Here is an 18,723-nt window from a genome sequence, read left to right on the forward strand (position 1 = left end):
GGGTCGGCAGCCCATCCTGCAGGGTTTTTCCTGCCTTCTGTGGCAAGTGGGTATAGAAGATGGATGGAGTTCACAGTGACCACAATACTTACACAAGTGTTTCAGAAGGTTCTCTGTGTTTATCCTGAATTATAACAGGTGTATAATATTACTGAAAAGCAATTTCACTATTTTGGAGGGGGGTGATAATTGGACATGTATGTAATGCCACCAACTAATTGTCCAGTCATCACTTATTACATTAAATATGACTGGGTTTGAGAGTCTGGCCTCATCAAGTATAGCCAGGAACCTGTAAGAGAGTAAGGCGGGTTTGAGAGTGTGGTCTCACCGAGTATAGCCAGGAGCCTGTAAGGGAGTAAGGCGGGTTTGAGAGTGTGGTCTCACCGAGTATAGCCAGGAACCTGTAAGGGAGTAAGGTGGGTTTGAGAATGTGGTCTCACCGAGTATAGTCAAGACAAACAAGTAATGGACATCCTTTGGCGAGTGTAACATCTTTCTGAACCAAAGAATGTAATTAAATCCCTTTTTACTGAAACAGGCAAAAAAGAATGTGACGGCTAAAGAAAAACAAGAAAACAGGCATTTGATTTGACCAGGAGGATTTTGAGTAACGCCAGAGGCTATAAAGAGACGACAGGCTTGGAAGGTGCTGGACATCACGGCTGCTTTGTCTTGAGTGCATCTTTGGTCTGTTGATAAAAATGTTTCAGGTTCCTCTTGCCCTCCCCCGGCAGGCGGTAAGCCGGCCATGGACTTCGGGGGCCTGGAAACCGTGGTGGCCAACTCGGCATATGTGTCGGCTCGCGGGAGCATGGACGCCACCGCCGCCACCGCCGTGCGCGACAAGAGGATGCGCGCCAGACTCAAGCTGCCCCATATCAAGCAGTGCGAGGACCTGAAGGCCACTCTGGACATGACGTTCTGCAGTATCTGCGTCCAGCAGCCCATTGGAAGGCGCCTCTTCCAGCAGTACCTGGATGACAGCGAAGTCCACAAGGCCGCCGGCGACCTCTGGAAGGACATTGAGGACTACAGCATCTCACAGGAGAGGGACCGTGTGCAAAAGGCCCAGAAAATCGTCAACAAGTACTACGGCTCTGCCTCCAACACCTTCTGCAGCTTCCTGGAGGAAAAAGCCATCACCCGGGTCAAGGAGGACTACAGAAACATCCGTGGCGATCTGTTCAAGGAGAGTGAGGAGCAACTCTTGAACCACCTGGAGGCCCAGGCCCTTCAGGGCTTCATAGAGAGCATGTTCTTCTTACGCTACGTGCAGTTCAAATGGCTGGAGAGCCAGACCGTCACCGAGGAGTGGTTTATGGATTTCCGGATGCTTGGAAAAGGGGGATTTGGGGAGGTATATGCCTGCCAGATGAAGGCTACAGGTAAGATGTACGCCAACAAGAAGCTCAACAAGAAAAGGCTGAAGAAGCGGAAGGGCTACGAGGTGAGGAGGCATCTCTCTTTATCTGACCGTGGCTTTGTTCCTTTGAGCATGACGTTGACTGTTTACCATGTTGATAGGGTCTTTCCAAGCTGCTTCCTGTGGCTCCCATCGTTTAGGTGTTAGATCTCACTGCAGGTGGGCATCAGACCTAATCTTAAAGCCATGCTTTGCTGCGTTTCCATCTTACCTTGTTTAAGGTTCAAATTGAGAAACCTTTAGTATAAGGGAAGGATATATACGTGAAATAACAATGACAGTAAACCATAATGAACACTCAAGTTCCCAGACTGAAGGAGATTTGCTGTTACTGCCATTAAAAATACTCTGGCTAATAATGGATGACATCAAGTCTTTATTTTGGTTGGATTATACTGTATAATTCATAATGATTCTTGAAAGCCAAGTTATCTGAGGACTTGAGTGAGATTCTCTCATACCTTACGATTCCCCACTTACAGGAACCTCCGGCTCAGGTCCCTTCTGATGGCTTTTTGTGTGCTTCCCCGGGGCAGCATGTGTTCTGGAAGCTTCCCTGTTCCAGTTTGATTCACGAGCCAAACCAATTGATAATAAGGGGATTATGTAAGACGTTTATAATTAAAGAGCCGAACTGCACTCAGCCCATATAGACCTCTCTAGACTCAGGCCAGGCCAGGCCAATGGGCCAAGGCATAAATTCAGGCATGACTAATCGATCTGTGGGACAGGAAAAATTAAGGCAAATAAAGCCGAATGTAGAGTGGCATGGGGTTGGGAGAGGATTGGGTTTTAAAGACAGACCAAGAAGGGGGGGAACAAGATGTAAGACAAGTCATCAGACTTTATTGTCATTTCAAAATGTGCAGGCGTACAATGAAACAAATTAGCTATGAAACACAGAAGGAAGTGAGGTTGTCGGGGTGATCTCAGTGCAGGGAATTAGCGCGCTGAAATCAGGGTGTTCTTTCTCAGCGCAAAGAAGCTTTTGGGTCTGATATGCACCACAAAGCTTCTCAGTCGCACCGAGAGCAACAGAACTGATGTCCAAACCAATCGTGCTCCTGTCTGTCAAAGACTTAGCAGGTAACAGAGATTAACCTCCTGCTCAACGGCTGCCAGATGGAGCTGCCCAAGGACAGCTGAGAGAGAAGATGCCAGCTCCCAGTGAATTCCCAGGCAGAACATTCCAGGCTGTTTTAAGTGTCAATATTGCTACTTATTGAGTGCAGACTCATCCTAAGGTGGACGATACCTGCTCCATCGCAGGATACCCAACCCAAACACCGTCGGCATCTTAGGGGATTATATTCATCCAAACATGTGCGTTTGATCTGCACAGACATGAAACCCTGGACATGAATTATGTACGAGGTCACACAGCGTGTCTCCATGTGAATATGCACTTATTCATTTCAAACATTCTAGCTTAATTCTGTTAGTAAATGCCAACTTGGGTGGCTGGGAGGATCAGGAGATCAGGAAGTGACCTCGTCAGTGAGAAAGGGGTGCGCCCAGATCCCAGGAGGCGTCCTGCTTTGCGACCTTAAGTTAGTTAACCTTAATCGGCTCACTAACGCTTCCGGCTGTACAGAAATGGGTCGACATTAATCACAGTGGTTCGGAACTCTGGGCCATGAGCTATCAAGTCAGAATGTGTGTCTCATTGCTGACTGTGGTTCACAAGTCAGTTTGTAAAGACGGAAACTGTTTTCATTCATGTTAAAGATTCTCCTCTGTTGTGGATCAGTGGGCAGCAATGTTCCCTTATACCCCCACGCTTGTGGGTTTGAATCCAGTCGCTGTGCATGCGGTTGAACCCGAAGGTTCTTTTTACAAGCCATGTCATACTGCCAAGATACCTCCCATCTCAAATGCACTAAAAACTGACCAAAAACAGTTACTGTCCAGTTAGTAATTGGAATTTCATCGCCTCATGCAGAGAGGGGGATTACCAGCTAATACTCACCCAGCCGTGTGCATCTCAAATGATTCAGGAGTTTCTCTAGGCGCATTTATAACTGAAGCTTGTTTCTGGGGGGAATCCAGGCAGACTTATTGGTTAATGGAGTGACATTTCTAGCAGATGATTGGTTGATCCGCACCCTGTCCCCTCCCCTTTTCCCCACCTGCCCCAATCCCTCATCGTTCTGCTAGGGTGCCATAGTGGAGAAGAGAATTCTGGAGAAAGTGCACAGTCGCTTCATAGTGACGCTAGCCTACGCCTTTCAGACCAAGCAGGAGCTCTGCCTGGTGATGACCATCATGAACGGGGGAGACCTCAGGTAGACGCGAGAAGGCATCTGTGTTACTTTAAGTAGCTCCAAAGCAGCCATATTGTCATCTGCTTGTGAGGCAGTCCGCTAGTAGGTTAGCCACATGCTAGCTCAACATTACAACTATTAATTCTTTTAATTATTAAGAAATTAAAATGAACTAGATCTTGTTCAAAGGCGTGGATCAGAATTCGTCAGTTGCCCTGCGCCCCTGCAAACTGACTGAAATGTGATGCTTGAAATGCAGACCAAAAGACACAGCAGCAGAAAAGTGCGGTGGTCTGCCAGAAGGTGAACTGGATGTTACGCGATCCAGCCAGTCACCGCACATTCTAAAATAAAACCAGTCACTGAAAACACAAAATCCATCAAGTAGCCCCTGATCCTGGTAGTCTGTGGTAACCATAAGATGTAGACGGGCTTTTCGAAGCTTCATAAATGATCAAACTGAGATAGCCTGCGTGATAAGATTGCCCAGCCACAGCTTATGGGGCCCTAAGCTTTGAGCTCAGAAATATCGCCCCCCGGTGGCTACTGTGCCCAGTGATCAGCAGACAGATCTAATGAATGTAGAGCCGCATCCAGCTGTAATGCTGGCCTTAATCTTACTTGAGAAGAACCACCTGAAGGTTAGCTTCACACTGAGCTATTCTTCAAGACATTACATCTACAAAGGAACAAAGTCTTAGAAACCAGTAGACCAATCAAACACCTCCAGAATGATCATAGTGACATCTTAACTGGCTCAGAGCAGCACCGTGCAAACATCACAGAGTCACGCGTGCCCATACTCATTTGGCCGATTATTAACCCTGACGCCCAAGTGTCCCTCAGAGCTCTGGTTTCCTCACGTGAGCAGGTATCACATGTACAACGTGGATGAGAAGAACCCAGGCTTTAGTGAGACCAGGGCCTGCTTCTACACAGCGCAGATCATCTGCGGCCTGGAGCACCTGCACCAGCACAGGATCGTCTACAGGGACCTGAAGCCGGAGAACGTGCTGCTGGACGACGCAGGTAGCACCTAGTCTGTGGCCTCTGATGGCTTTTGCTTCCTGCTGGTGTCTGTACTGACTGCATTAGCCTTAGCGGCGTGATGTTCCCATTTCACTTCCAGGTCACGTGCGCCTCTCTGACCTGGGCCTGGCGATTGAGCTGCCACCAGACAAAGATAAAACAAAGGGTTATGCAGGCACACCAGGTCAGTGGGACAACAATCACGTGTGCATTTAATCATCCAACATTACGTACCATCGAACATAGACACTGACCACCAGGCATCATAACAATAGCAACGTTAGCATTAGCTTAAGTTAGCAATAGCCTCTTGGGGAACCAGTAGGATGTTAACAATAGTGATGTTAGCATTAGCTTAAGTTAGCAATAGCCTCTTGGGGAACCAGTAGGATGTTAACAATAACAGCATTAGCATTAACATTAGCCTATGGGTTGTCATTTGTATTTCAGCATAGCAACAGAAGTTTCAGTTAGCATTAGCCTTAAGGACGGTAAGCTCCAGGTCCACCATAACGGAGGCGATAGCATTGTCGCGCACAGTGTGACGACTAGTGCCACCCTGTGGTTGTATCAACACCTGGTGGGTCTGTCCCCAGGCTTCATGGCTCCCGAGCTGCTGCAAAACAAAGAGTATGATTACAGCGTGGACTATTTCACTCTGGGGGTGACGCTGTTCGAGATGATCGCCGCCAAGGGACCCTTCCGGAGGCGGGGCGACAAGGTAAACTCCCTGGGGCCAACAAAGTGACCTCTCCAGCTTTCATATGTACTTACATATGCATCCAATAGGTGGCGCGATGGTTAAGCAATCAATCTAAAATGACCTATAATATAGTTGTTCAGTTAGCAAAACATTATGAGTAGTTAAGATTGACCGGCTGAATAGTGCAACTTCTCAGATATTAGCCAGTGGGTTTAGACTTTATTACGCCACATCCTTAACTACATGAAAGATCAGCAACACATCCAGGCAGATTAAAGAGTAAAACGGTGATCTTTGTATGTGACTGTCTAAAAAAGTTTCAGGTAGCAGCTAAAATACACTTGTCCGCTCCAACATTGGGGAACGTTCTGCCTGGCATTTGATGGCCCTCACATGGGCGGTCATCCAACACCTCCCAGGTGGACAACGACGAAGTGACCAGGCGCATCCTGTCAGACCCAGTCTCCTACCCAGATGCCTTCAGCAGCGAGTCCAAGGACCTCTGCGAGGGTCTGCTGGAGAAGGACCCAGAGAAGCGTCTTGGCTTCAAGAACAACAGTTGCAAAGTGCTGAAAGACCAGCCCTTCTTTGCGGAGATCAGCTGGGGCCGGCTAGAAGCAGGTGTAGCGTGTCTTTGTGCTAAAACATGCAAACATATGGATGAATTCTTTCGTGAAGGAAGTGCTGTCATTTAATCATTTTTAATGTGCTCCTCCAGGTTTGCTGACACCTCCCTTCATCCCAGACCCCAAGATGGTGTATGCCAAGGACATCGAAGACGTGGGAGCCTTCAGCACTGTCAAGGGCGTGATGCTGGACCAGAAGGACGTCGACTTCTACAACGAGTTTGCCTCGGGGAGCACCCCCATCCCCTGGCAGGAGGAGATGATCGAGACGGGCGTGTTCGGCGAGCTCAACATCTGGGCAGAGAAGGGCAAGCTACCCAGCGACTTGGACCCCGATTTCGTGGAGGTTAAGGGCGGAGCTTGTGTGATGCTCTGAAAGGATTGGGGACCTCGAAAGAAAGGAGAGCAAAGATAAACATGTGCGATCGACAAGTGATGCTAACGGGTTTGATGCAACTTGGCTTTACTCCTTCATGATCCATGTAATTAACTCTCTTTAAAAACTGTAACCATGTAACTCTCTTTAAAAACTGGGGTTAAAGAGACCCCTGCTGAATAAACTTGGCTGGACCAGCTTAGGCTGGTTAATCAATTTATGATAGTGGACCAGTGTATGGTATGTTTTTGCATTATGGTTTGGTGATTTAGCTGGTCATTACAGCTTATTATGGTCATTTTACTGGGACAGCCCACAGTAGTACACTCTCAGAAAAGAAAAAAAAAAGAGTACCAATTTGTGCCTTTACTTGTCGCTGGGTTGTACCCTTAAGGGTCTGCCAATTGTACAATAACCTATAGCTGCAGGTAGTTGTACATTTTAAGGCACAGAACGGGACTATGAGGAACATTCTTGTACCATTGATGGTTCATTAACGTTGTTTGTACCTGAGGGATGTTCCTCAGAGTCCATTTTTGTACATTTAAAGGTACAATTCGTTACAGCTATAGGGTAAAATTTGCAGACCCTCACTGGTACAGCCCCAGTGACAAGCAAAGGTACAAATTCGTACTGGTTTTTCTGACTAGTGGAGTGAGAGCTAACAGGGTGAGGAGAAACAGGAGATACTAATCACGTTGTTTTGGACCTTTGGAGGCAGGATTGGAATCTACGAAGTAGCAGGTGCATCTATCTGCAGTAAAAGTGGATAGTAGGATAATGAAGTGTGTTTTCAGATGAACGGCATTTCCAAAATATATCCAGAGCTCTTCTGGTGCGCCTAAATAATAGTCTGGTTATCACACAAGTTATCTTGGAAAAGAAATGTGTGTTGGTGTTAATATTTAATATTTATAAATGTAATTATTTTTCCCGCGACCCTGCCAGGATAGGCGGTTAAAAGAGAGTTGGGTGTTTTTATTTTGCGGGAAACTGAATATGTAAACGTCGATCCTTGATGTTTTTGAAACTTATTCAAATCTTTGAAGATGCTACCAATTAAGGACGAGTGGTGTATCTCATAGCGTCTTTTCACCTGTTCTGTTGTTTTTGGAAGAAAAGCGAACGCAAAATGGACTGATAACTTATCACAAAAGCTTCTTCAGATGTAGGTCAAGCAATTATTTCTTTCCACTTCACCATTCGATTCAAATGGTCTTATTCAAAGACTGAAATGTAAAGCTGAAATAGACGGGAAACCTCGTTGATGTTTGCTGGCGGATTCCTGGGGAGTCATTTCTGATACTGACATTTATCTGAATTGAGACGTTGAGAAGTAAATGTAAATGCAAGTGTTCTGATTAAATCAAGTTTTCGATTAGGCCTAAATAAAAGATATACGAAACACAGATGCAATTATTTTTGTAGATGTTTAACTAGAGATAAGTTTATATATTTTTGGACTTAGTACAGATCTACATCACAAACCATGTGCTCGTATAAATTACCCAATAAAAACACAAGTATAGGAACGTAATTTGTCGGGTGGTGATTTTACATCGCAGTCAAAAATTAGTAGGTGACGTGAAATTTCTATTTTTTGCGGAATTCTTTCCGTCAACATTTTACCAACTGGGATAACTGCAAGATAAAATTACCAATAAAACCTGTGTTTTCCTCACAGTGACTCTTGGTTGCACGAGATATAGACTCAATTAAGATGACCAACTTACTAAGCCAATAAACGTAATTCACCTTTGCAGATCGGTCAAATAACCTTTCAATAAATACAGCTGGCGCAAATTTATCGCCCTGTACTGGATGACTGTACAAAAAACATAAACCATAAAATCAGTGTCGTTTCAAGGAAGGGCACCTCGAAAGCCGAGTGGAGATCTGTAGCCTGCCATTACATAAAACAGAACTTCACTAAAACCCAAATAACTCACATACATGTCTGTAGACTGTGTTCATTTCTTTTCTCCCTCCATGCTGCAAAGAGAGGGATGAAAGGGGGAAAGTAGAAAGTCGCACGATCAGGATGCAACTCTGAGAGAGAGAACGGGAACCAAAAGCTTAGGCTTGTCAGCTCTCCATCCCCGCCGAGCGCTAATTTCTGCTGTGATCGTGCCACGGATAAATGCGGCAGAGGACCGAATTCGTTACCTGAAGTTAATCACTGCAAAATTTTGATTTATCAACGCATCGGTAAGGAGATCAGAGACCATCCATATAAGCATTAGAATAACACCTCAATACTTGAACGGTGAAATATTAAAATGCGCGTAAAATGTTGACCGTGGTGTTAGTAGAGATATGCATGTCACCGTCATACGTGGGAAGAACATTGGGAATTTTCACAAAACAGCGGTCAAAAGTTGGTATGGCAATAGCAGCTACTTTGGCGCTTTATGTAGCGTATGTCCAGATATTTTGAGCATATTGTTGAGGCTACTGCATGTTTTCTACATTAAAACCTTGTCAGGTGAACAGGATCATACTGGACGGCACTTTGTTGGCAAAATGTATTAAATGTCTGTTATAGGCCTGAATTATGCGCAAAGTCTATTTCATAGCACGGATGTTGACATCAGAAAATCGATTTAATGACTTTACGTGGTCTAAATCAGAACTCCAAATGAAAGTGTCACTGAACCTTAAAAAACAACTTCTTCCAAAAGAAGAACAGGGAAACGGTTACTGGCAAAGTGAGAAGTAGGATGCGGTGTATTATAATGACTATAATGAGAGGCTGGCCGCGTTATTATCTCTTACAGAAAGCAGTGTGTTTTTCTCACGTAAAATGGGCATCATACTGTGGGAATGGCAATGCTATAAAAACGTTATGGAGGATGGATGGATGGATTTTGAATGTAATTTTAATGAATTTCTTCGGTTTCTCCCAATTTCTTTATCACTTCCTTTCACAGAGCCCATAACATACTCCCAGTAGCTATTACTCCGTATCCCAAGGCCCTTGGTCCACGTATAGGAAAGGGACATAATACCTTCAGATAACACTGAAGGCAATGTCCCACTCTGGGGATCCTCCCGCAGAGAAATGTTCTCTCAGGCACAAGCCCCAAGACCCGCTGAAACCGGACCATTGCTATCACCGGTATCCCCTTCCGCTGACCCAAATGGGCCTGCAGGGGTACGTGAGGAGTATAATTTGCCATTTCAACTGCCAGATCTGTGCCGAAGAGCCCCACCAGACGAGCACCTTTGTCTCCGGACACCAGGCGGCCTGTCACGCTGGACGGATTTCGACAAAGATCGATCTCGACAAGCCAGCCAGGAGAACGGACCAGAATAAATACAAACATGCAGGTAGATCCCTGATGTCATTTACTTTTAAGCAGCAGAGTATTTCGTCCATCAATTACGATTAGCCTATCACTTTCGTAAAGTCTAATAAATAATTTCCGTAAATAAAAAGAACTGGACATGTTTTCATTCACACATTTTACCATTTTAATGCTTAGTTATAAAGCTTCTGAACTACTTTAAAATATTACATTTTAAATCAGATCAGTGTGCAATTAGGGGTGTAGTGAAAAACCAATTTGAATCATAAATCCGGTCCAAGTGTCTAAGATAGGCTACTACTGAGTCGATTCAAAACCGCCAAATCGACTTAAATTTAAGAGAAAAATAGACAAAAGAGTTAACACCGTAACAAATCGATATACTCTTTCCTGACACTATTACGGCATATATATATATATATATATATATATATATATATATTTTATATTCAGGTTCAGTTACCTACAGTCTATTTTTCTGCAATGTGAAATAGACTCAACATGAGTTGTTGAAGACGTGTTTACTTTAAAAATAATAGCACATTTCCACTGCAGTGGCAATGTATGGAATCGCTACATGTTTAAATGTAAAGCATATCGTTTTAGATTGTATCGCTTGAAATCTGCATGCACGAAAACGCCTGGTGGCCACAGGTAAAAAGGAAGCTGACACAACTAGAAAGTACCAGAAAGAAGTGCGTCCCGATGCAGGCGGGCGGATTCGCGTCTTCGGTTCCGCCTATCAGAGAAGCTGAATCGCTTTTTACATTTTAAAGGAAAACCACGTCCATACCGGGAAAGCAACATCTCCTCTGAGTTAATGACTGAGAGTGCGCCGGTCTGGGACTTAGCAGGATCGCACAAGTGCAGATCATAATTTTCTGAGGTATTTCAAGGGCGAATGAACTTCATTAGTGAACTAATTCAGATTTTTCTCTCAGTTGTGAGATTAATCGATCAATCAATCAATTAATCATTTATTAATTAACAATTAATTTGTTAACTGTTTAATAGGAGTACCTACTGTGTTCAGGGTCCCACTAGAGTCAGTTGGACTAAATTCTTCTGTTGAATACATGCATGGTGTAAATTATGAGTGGGTTGTAACCCCCCCCAATAATCAGAACCCCCCCCCAATGTTCAATCCAAATTTAAGCCCGCGGCTGAATGTCAAGAAGAATAGCAACAAAATCAGTTCTCTGGTGTCATGAATCTGCTTGCAGGAACCCCGAGCTCAATCCCTGAGCCACAGTCCAACTCCACAGGCACTGATGATGCCCCCCCGCCCCTACCGCCACGCTTACCTCCTCGGTTGCCACTTCTTGAGGATGAATCCAGAAGCTGTAGTTCCACCCCTCAACCCCAAGGTGGCTCTTTGAGACTTCATCAGGCTCTGTCAGTGCACACCCTGCACTGTAAATAAGTCAAATCTTGTTGTATTTGAATTCCTTTGTATAAAAGTGTCTGACTATTGATGCTCAATTTCCCCAGATGAAGAACAGGAGGCAGACTTGGTGAAAGTGAGAAGGTAAACTACTTTTTTAATCGCAAATGTCTCACACACCAGGACAGACCCAAGCCATCTTTCAGTTAGCTGCACGTACACTTCCGTCATAGTAGAAGTCACGTGATCACCAAGTGGACATTGATTGGCTGACGTGGTCGGCTTAATCCCTCCCATTTTCTCTGTCCCAGACCAGCTGGCAGGAGCCTTAAACGGATGTCCACTGATTGGGAATCTCAGCTTCAGTATGGTAGCATCACTCAGCTTCTTTTCCTTTATAGGCTCTGATATCACCAGAGCCTGTTACTCTCACAGTTTTAAAAAAGCATCTTTATATTGCAAATCTTAGTGCCTGTTGCATCATAAGGATAATTTAAGTCTCTCTCTGTATTATTTACGAAAAACAGGGTGATGCTGATCATCTGAGCAGTGTTTTATCCCTTGTTTATTTACGTGTCCTTCTTTTAATGTTCCCCCAGAGCCTTTGTACCAGACCTACCGCACTGCGGCTATCACAGAGGAGATCGAGCGGCAGACAGTATGCTCTCCCAGTGGACCAGGTGCCGACAAGCCCTGCCAGCGGTGGTCCAGGGACGATGGGAAAACGCTGTGGCAGGAGCTGCCCACCGTGCGGAAAAGTGGCGTCCTCATGCATCTCAGCCCGGGGGAGTGCAAGCACCAGGAGGTGAGGGGTTTGAGGAGCATAAGGGGTGGGGCAAAGATACAGTGCTAGGTAATTGGCTACTTGGTAGTGATGGACACTGGCTGTCATGCTTGATGGCCAGTTGCCTTTTTGTGAGACAAATGACTATTGGATGATATTGATATGAAATAATTAAAAACCCGAAAAATTTGCGTAAAATGAAATTGATTCAGTAAATATGTATCACACCATATAATTAAATAAAGGTATAGAATTACCACCTGTATAAATCCTTTTGGATAAACTTAAACCAACATTGAGGCTGGTTTTTGCAGGAATGATGTTTAATGCCCCCCACCCCGTGTCCGCCCCCCACAGAGCATGTTTGAGGTGCTGACGTCGGAGGCCTCGTACCTGCGCTCCCTCCGTGTCCTCATCGAGCACTTCATGGAGTCCCGTGACCTGGTCGAGACGCTCGTCATCCGTGACAAGAAGACACTCTTCTCCAACATTGTGCGCGTGCGGGAGGTCAGCAAGAGGTGAGGGCATGGGAATCGGGGGCTGTGATTGGCTGAGGTTTGTGGCAGGGGGCGGGGCCTTCAGACTGACCACTCACACGCAGAAGGCGAAGGTGAAGGGTCAGCCTTGCTAACCATGATGCCATTATTGTCAAAAACCATTCAGCTACTTCCTCAAGCAGCAAAACTGCCCACACCCATAAGAGGGACGCTTCATCGTCCAAATTGGACGTTATGTTTATGGTTAATGTGTTTATGACGTATTTCCACAAGTATCAGGACCTTCATGAATAAAAGCTTCACATCCTGCTCTGCCTTCACTCCATCTCTGAATTCTCCTTCCAAACTGCCCTCCCAAACTTCCACTGGCCACTGCAATCCACACTGCATCTCCTCTGTACCTGCCCTCTCTCTCTGGCCCACCCCCCCCCGTTTTTTAACTGGTCCCCCTGGTCTGCACAAAGGTTCTTGAAGGACCTGGAGGAGCGTGTGGACGAGGGTCCGGTGATCACCGACATCTGTGACATCATCCACCAGCACGCCCTGCACAGCTTCCCGGTCTACGTGGACTATGTCCGCAACCAGGCATACCAGGAGAAGATCTACACCAGCCTGCTGTAAGAAAAACACCACCCCCCCCCCCCCCAGGGGACCCGCTTATAAGGAACCCTTAACAATAATAATAATATAATTTGCTGCTCAGGGATGTATGCTATTTAGTACTGTTGTTTCCCGGAACTCAAACCACACATTTCTGAGGGGCCAAAGAGGTTTGGGGGCCCTGTTTGCAGCACACTGCACTGGGGAGGGGGAAGCCCAAAATGACAAGGCCCCCAGAAAGAACAAAGCTGTCCCTGGTGGTTCTAACCTTCTGAAGTCTGAGGCCCGTCAGCCACTTTTCTAGGGAGTTTGACATATCTTAACATTTTTATATATTTAATCTGTCTAAAGAATACATTTATCCCAAAGTGTTACATAAGCTTATATCCAACACTAACTCCGGCACCTATAATCTGAGAGCATTAAGTATGTTGTTAATGTATTTTTTGTTTAAACTGACTGCAAACATACACTCTTCAAAACCATATTATTATTATTATAAGGATGTGGAAACCTTAGGTCCTCCTAACAAGTAAGCAGTTTCTCCTGAATTAATTTCAGTAGCTTAAGACGAATGGCATGGTTCGGAAAGACTATCCGTATCCAAAAGAAGAAAGGCAGCATCTTTCAACATGAAGTCTGCTTTCGCTTCCCCATGCGTTTCTGAGAGACGAGCTTAACGCCACTCCACCTCTGACAGCCTATATATTTATACCATCCACTTCATCTTCTTAACTAATCATGTTAGAAAATGCTTACATTAGAAACTTAAGATGGCTGTAAGAACATTGGTTGCACATTTATCTTTTACTTTCATGTTCTTTTCAGCTTTTCTTGTATGTGGTGTTTTCCTGGCTTCAGGCAAAGCTGCTGCTTTGAGGAAGCATCTGCACTCACACTTCCACTAATCAGATCCACTGCCAAGTCCTGCTGACATCCTCGGTCAGCTGACCCCCTTTACCTCTGACCCCTTTGCCCCATAGGCAGAGGAATGCTCAGTTTGCTGCAGTGATGTCACGGCTGCAGGAGTCTCCGTGCTGCCAGCGTCTGCCCTTCGTTTCATTCCTGCTGTTACCCTTCCAGCGAATCACACGGATCAAGATGCTGACCGAGGTAGGTGGCCCCGTCCACCCATACCAAGCCCCTTCCAGCTATACCAAGCTCCTTCCACCCATACCAAGCTCCTTCCAACTATACCAAGCCCCTTCCAGCTATACCAAGCCAAACTCATCCATAACAATCCCTGAATAGCCATTGCACCACTCTGGAAATGCTATGCCCCGCCCAGCCTCTCTAGGCCCCGCTCAGCCATGCTATGCCCCGCCCAGCCTCTCCAGGCTCCGCCCAGCCATGTTAGCTATGCTAAGCCCCGCCCAGCTATGTCAGATACAGCCCAGCCATGCTAGGCCCCGCCCAGCTATGTCAGATACAACCCAGCCATGTTATGCCCCGCCCAGCCTCTCCAGGCTCCGCTCAGCCATGCTATGCCCCGCCCAGCCTCTCCAGGCTCCGCCCAGCCATGTTAGCCATGCTAGGCCCCGCCCAGCTATGTCAGATACAGCCCAGCCATGCTAGGCCCCGCCCAGCTATGTCAGATACAGCCCAGTCATTCTAGGCCCCGCCCAGCTACTCCAGGCCCCGCCTCTCTAGGCCCCACCCAGCTATGTCAGATACAGCCCAGCCATGCTAGGCCCCGCCCAGCTACTCCAGGCCCCGCCCAGGCTCTCAGCCACTCCTACTCATACCCTAAATCAGAGGCCTGTTACTGAAAACAAACCTCCAAAAGGCCACAAACTGCAGCTAACAGAAATGGCAAATATTGCTAGTAGTCAACAGAGAACTAAAAACTGTTGAGCTTCATAAATCAAGGTTCCCTTGTTGATTGCTGTGAATGGTAAGGCTCCTGGATATGTGATGTGAGAATCAGTGGCCCAGATGTCTGTGTCTGTTCTGTTTCCAGAACATTCTGAAGAGGACCAAGGAAGGATCGAAGCAGGAGCGGACGGCTTCCGAAGCGCTTGCCTGTGTGTCTAAAGTAAGACTGCCCCCCTTCTCTCCCTGTCTTTGAATGTGAGTGATGTGTGTCATGTGACTCGGTGTGTCATGTGACCTGGAGCTCCATGCCTCGCCTTTCCCAAGGCAGTCACATCAATAAGCTGGCAAAGTACAACCACGTCAAACTTAGCTAGACTGGAAATTAACCAGAGAACATGATCAGTGTGTTGACAGCCACCCATCAGCTGCCCACTTCCCCGACCTTATTTGGTTTGGTTCACAAAGCTCTCATGGTCTGATCCAAGTAAACAAAGTGTATTCTGGGTAGTTATAGTCCTTTCATTTTCTGTGTACCATGGGCAGGAGTCATTTTCTCATAAAAAAAAACCCCACAAGATGCAATGGCACAGACTTGGTGTACAGAACTGAAACCTTAAGACAGTAAGATCAGGCTGTCCGGTCAACACCCCTTCCTGTGCCCCCCCCCCCAGATTGTGAAGGAGTGCAACACACAGGTGGGCAAGATGAAGCAGATGGAGGAGCTGATACATATGGCCCGGTGTCTGGATTTCAACAAGCTCAGGGTGAGGTGCAATTCCCTTTTCCAACTAGAGGGGGTGCTGTGCCCCATGAGAACCACGCTATAGGTGGAGTTCAGTGTCGTATTCAGAACTAATTCCCTATAAGGTGGTCTTTAAGGGAAGTGCTTATTGTGTTCTCTCCCCCCCTGCACACAGGCTGTTCCTGTCATCTCTCAGGCCCGCTACCTTGAGAAACGGGGGGAACTGCAGGAGCTGGCCAAAGGGGGCACCATCTTCAGCCTCCGCTCCAAGTTTGTCTCCATATGCCTGTTCCTGTTCAATGACCTCCTGATCATCACCAACAAGAGGAGGTCAGTCAGCCTCCTGTATCCGCCTCTACTCCTGTAGGCGTATTTCTGTCTTATTAAGAAGCGAAAGAGGTCGATTGTCCATGTCGAGTTTCACATCTCACCCACAGCAACAGCACCGACCGCTACAGCGTGATCGACCACGCCCACCGCTCACTGGTCCAGGTCCAGCCAGTCAACAAAGACCACCATCGCTCGATGCTAAAAAAGAGTTTTTGCCTCATACTGCTGGAGAACCACAAGGGTCAGACGACCAAGCGCTTGATGAAGGCTCCTACGGAGTGAGTAGAGCTGTGTGGGCTTCCTGCTACTCGAGGCATACCACCAATGCAGCTTCCTCTACGTCACTTCCTGTGTCACTTCCTGCTGCTCTATGCAGGTCAGACATGCACAGGTGGATGGCGGCATTTCCGAACCCCACGACCCCAAAACAGGAAGAGGAGGTCATATATGAGGACTGGGGTGAGTAGTCAAGGGGGGCTTACCATTACAGTCGGGCACACCCCTTCCGCTATACTGCACGATCCGTTCCTGTATATGTACAGTGTATGTGTCGTGTCCCAGACTGCCCACAGGTGCAGTGCGTGGACCAGTACACGGCCCAGCAGGCCGACGAGCTGAACCTCGAACCCACTGACATCATCAACGTCCTACGGAAGACCAACGAAGGTGAGCGGAGCAGGGGCCGGTTCGTCAGTTCCAAGGGCCCCCTGCACCCCCCTCAGTTATTTCAAGAGTTAAAAAAAAAAAAAAAAACAGCTAATGTGTGGAGACACAAGGTCTTAGGCAGCCAGCCAGTTAGCAGAATACACTGCTTCTGCATCTAAGGAACACCTTTAGTGTAGTGACCGTTCGTGGCCAACAGGGGGCCCTACCCAAACATGGGTTGAATGGAGGAAGCCAAAGGGGGTATTTTCCGTACGTCGCTTAAATCATCCGAAATCAGATGCCTCATCCTGGATGAGTTAATGCCAGTGAGATTCATCTGGGATAAGTCGGTTTTTCAAGCACAGCTGTGTAGTAGATTAGTCTGGCTGGATCCGTTCATCAGAGATGATTGCGCGCCCGCGCTGCTTGAAAAGCCCATATATCTAGAGTCTAGAAAACATGATCAGCAAGTCTTTGATAGGCTGCAACAAAATGACGAAAGGAAGAGCGCACCTTTTCACACAAGCGGAGCAGGACCTCGTATTAGAAGGATATGAAGAATTTCAAGAACTTGTGCACAAGTGGAAACACGGCAAAAGCAGAACAAACCAGAAGACTCCTGGCAAAAAGTGGCCGACAAAGTAAACGCGGAAGTAGTGTTCATTGTACTTACTGGATGCAGCGTTTCGTTTCCTATGGGTCAGAATAATTAATACAGTAAAATATCGTTATAACGGACTTCAAGGGACCTGGCAAAACAGTCTGTTATATCCGAAGTACGTTATATCCAGAGTTGCTGTACGGCCGGAACACAACTACAGGACACCATTTACTCATGCCACACCCCAGCAGACACACTTGTGGTATAGATTATTATATTGTACTATGAGAATGAGACACAGGTTATAGTACAAGAATATACTTCAAACTGGTAAATATTGGTAACTAAAGAATTGACATAATCTATATACACACATACATACATACATACATACATACATATACACACACTTATATGTACGTATACATACACACAAAGTTTGACTGAATATAAGGTGCTAATAAATCTTGGAGGTGCAATATTCCCCCTCGGCTAAAGCGGTATCTTTCTAAAATAATTTCTTCCGGGAGCAATAAAGGACCTTGCCGATCGCCCAAAACCCTCTCTATATGAAATTCTCCTTATAATTTGCGCACAGATATCAATTGGTTGCTCATCCATGAATGGCGAGGCCATGACTGATTGGATTTCAACGCACGGACACTGATTAAGTGTGTGAGCTAATCCTTGTTTACACAGAACAAACCTGCTCCGAGCAGGTTTGAGGATTTGGATGTGTTGCTATGACAACACATCCAGCAAGAGTTTCGAAAAACCGACTGATTCAGGATCATGCCAAATTGTCAACAATTACATCCAGCTAAACGAGTAATCCACGTACGAAAAATACCCCCCAGTTCTGGAAACATCCAGCATAAACAAACAAGGGCCTTGTTTAGAAATCTGGTTGCTTTGCACTCCTCCCTGTCTCATTCCCCGCTGCCGTGTCTCGGTGACAGGATGGTACGAGGGCATCCGCCTCTCTGACGGCGAGTCCGGCTGGTTCCCCTCGGCAAACGTGCAGGAAATCACGAACGAGCACGTGCGGCGGCGTAACCTGCGCGAGCAGTACCGGGTGGCGCAGGCCAGGGTGCAAGGAGCTACCCTGCAAAGACACAACTGTGGGAACCAGGAAGGAGGGGCAGAGCAGAGGATTCATGAAGCCACAGTGCCTGCTGGACTCCCGGTACCGGCTCTGAGAGCCTCGGAGTCATAACCGATTTCACAGGAAACGTCTGGAGTTTGGGATCGAGCAGCGGAACCTTCAGACCGAAACTGAAGTCTCGGATTACAACACAAAGTGACGTATAAATGAGGAAACCGTCTGTATCCGAGGCTGGATTTCCTCTCAGCCTGCAGGAAGGCCTAAACTCTCTCACTCACAGCCCACAAACCATGGATGTGCGGCAGCTACCCCGACAGGCCAAGCGGCAGCTGAGCCGCTCAACGTGGGTTGGGCCACTTGGTCTTTACAGCTAGGGGGCGTGCTTCTTCCAACTATACCCTCCACAGCTGGCAATTACTACAATATTTTTATACAGAGCCTTTCCCGATGTGGTTGTCCCAAACCACCTAATAAAATTGTCATTTACA

General features: G+C 46.6%; 2 protein-coding genes across 2 annotated transcripts; both read left to right on the forward strand.

Moving 5' to 3' along the window:
• Positions 1-751: 751 nt before the first annotated feature.
• On the forward strand, positions 752-6,649 carry grk1b (G protein-coupled receptor kinase 1 b). The gene is made up of 7 exons (XM_023824764.2): positions 752-1,450; positions 3,584-3,711; positions 4,562-4,719; positions 4,820-4,903; positions 5,316-5,440; positions 5,842-6,043; positions 6,141-6,649. Exons 1-7 carry the CDS (start codon positions 752-754, stop codon positions 6,422-6,424), a joined length of 1,680 nt encoding a protein of 559 aa, XP_023680532.2. The 3' UTR covers positions 6,425-6,649.
• Positions 6,650-8,512: 1,863 nt separating this feature from the next.
• arhgef15a (Rho guanine nucleotide exchange factor (GEF) 15) lies at positions 8,513-18,590 on the forward strand. Its single transcript, XM_072706505.1, has 16 exons — positions 8,513-8,632; positions 9,355-9,754; positions 10,956-11,099; positions 11,224-11,260; positions 11,428-11,486; positions 11,716-11,921; positions 12,258-12,418; positions 12,862-13,014; positions 13,981-14,110; positions 14,958-15,032; positions 15,484-15,576; positions 15,730-15,884; positions 15,992-16,162; positions 16,261-16,343; positions 16,446-16,550; positions 18,090-18,590. The coding sequence occupies exons 2-16, from the start codon at positions 9,454-9,456 to the stop codon at positions 18,344-18,346; spliced, it is 2,130 nt and encodes a 709-aa protein (XP_072562606.1). The 5' UTR covers positions 8,513-8,632; positions 9,355-9,453; the 3' UTR covers positions 18,347-18,590.
• Positions 18,591-18,723: the final 133 nt, after the last annotated feature.

Source organism: Paramormyrops kingsleyae, chromosome 24 (genome assembly GCF_048594095.1).
Source record: "Paramormyrops kingsleyae isolate MSU_618 chromosome 24, PKINGS_0.4, whole genome shotgun sequence".
Taxonomy (NCBI): domain Eukaryota; kingdom Metazoa; phylum Chordata; class Actinopteri; order Osteoglossiformes; family Mormyridae; genus Paramormyrops; species Paramormyrops kingsleyae.

Bases quoted from the DNA above. Each gene is read 5' to 3' on its own strand.
- grk1b (XM_023824764.2), top strand. From the start codon at position 752: ATGGACTTCGGGGGCCTGGAAACCGTGGTGGCCAACTCGGCATATGTG. The intron at 1,451-3,583 runs GTGAGGAGGCAT...TCGTTCTGCTAG, and splicing joins AGAAGCGGAAGGGCTACGAG to GGTGCCATAGTGGAGAAGAG. The intron at 4,904-5,315 runs GTCAGTGGGACA...GTCTGTCCCCAG, and splicing joins GGGTTATGCAGGCACACCAG to GCTTCATGGCTCCCGAGCTG.
- arhgef15a (XM_072706505.1), top strand. From the start codon at position 9,454: ATGTCCCACTCTGGGGATCCTCCCGCAGAGAAATGTTCTCTCAGGCAC. The intron at 9,755-10,955 runs GTAGATCCCTGA...ATCTGCTTGCAG, and splicing joins GAATAAATACAAACATGCAG to GAACCCCGAGCTCAATCCCT. The intron at 11,100-11,223 runs GTGGCTCTTTGA...CAATTTCCCCAG, and splicing joins TTCCACCCCTCAACCCCAAG to ATGAAGAACAGGAGGCAGAC.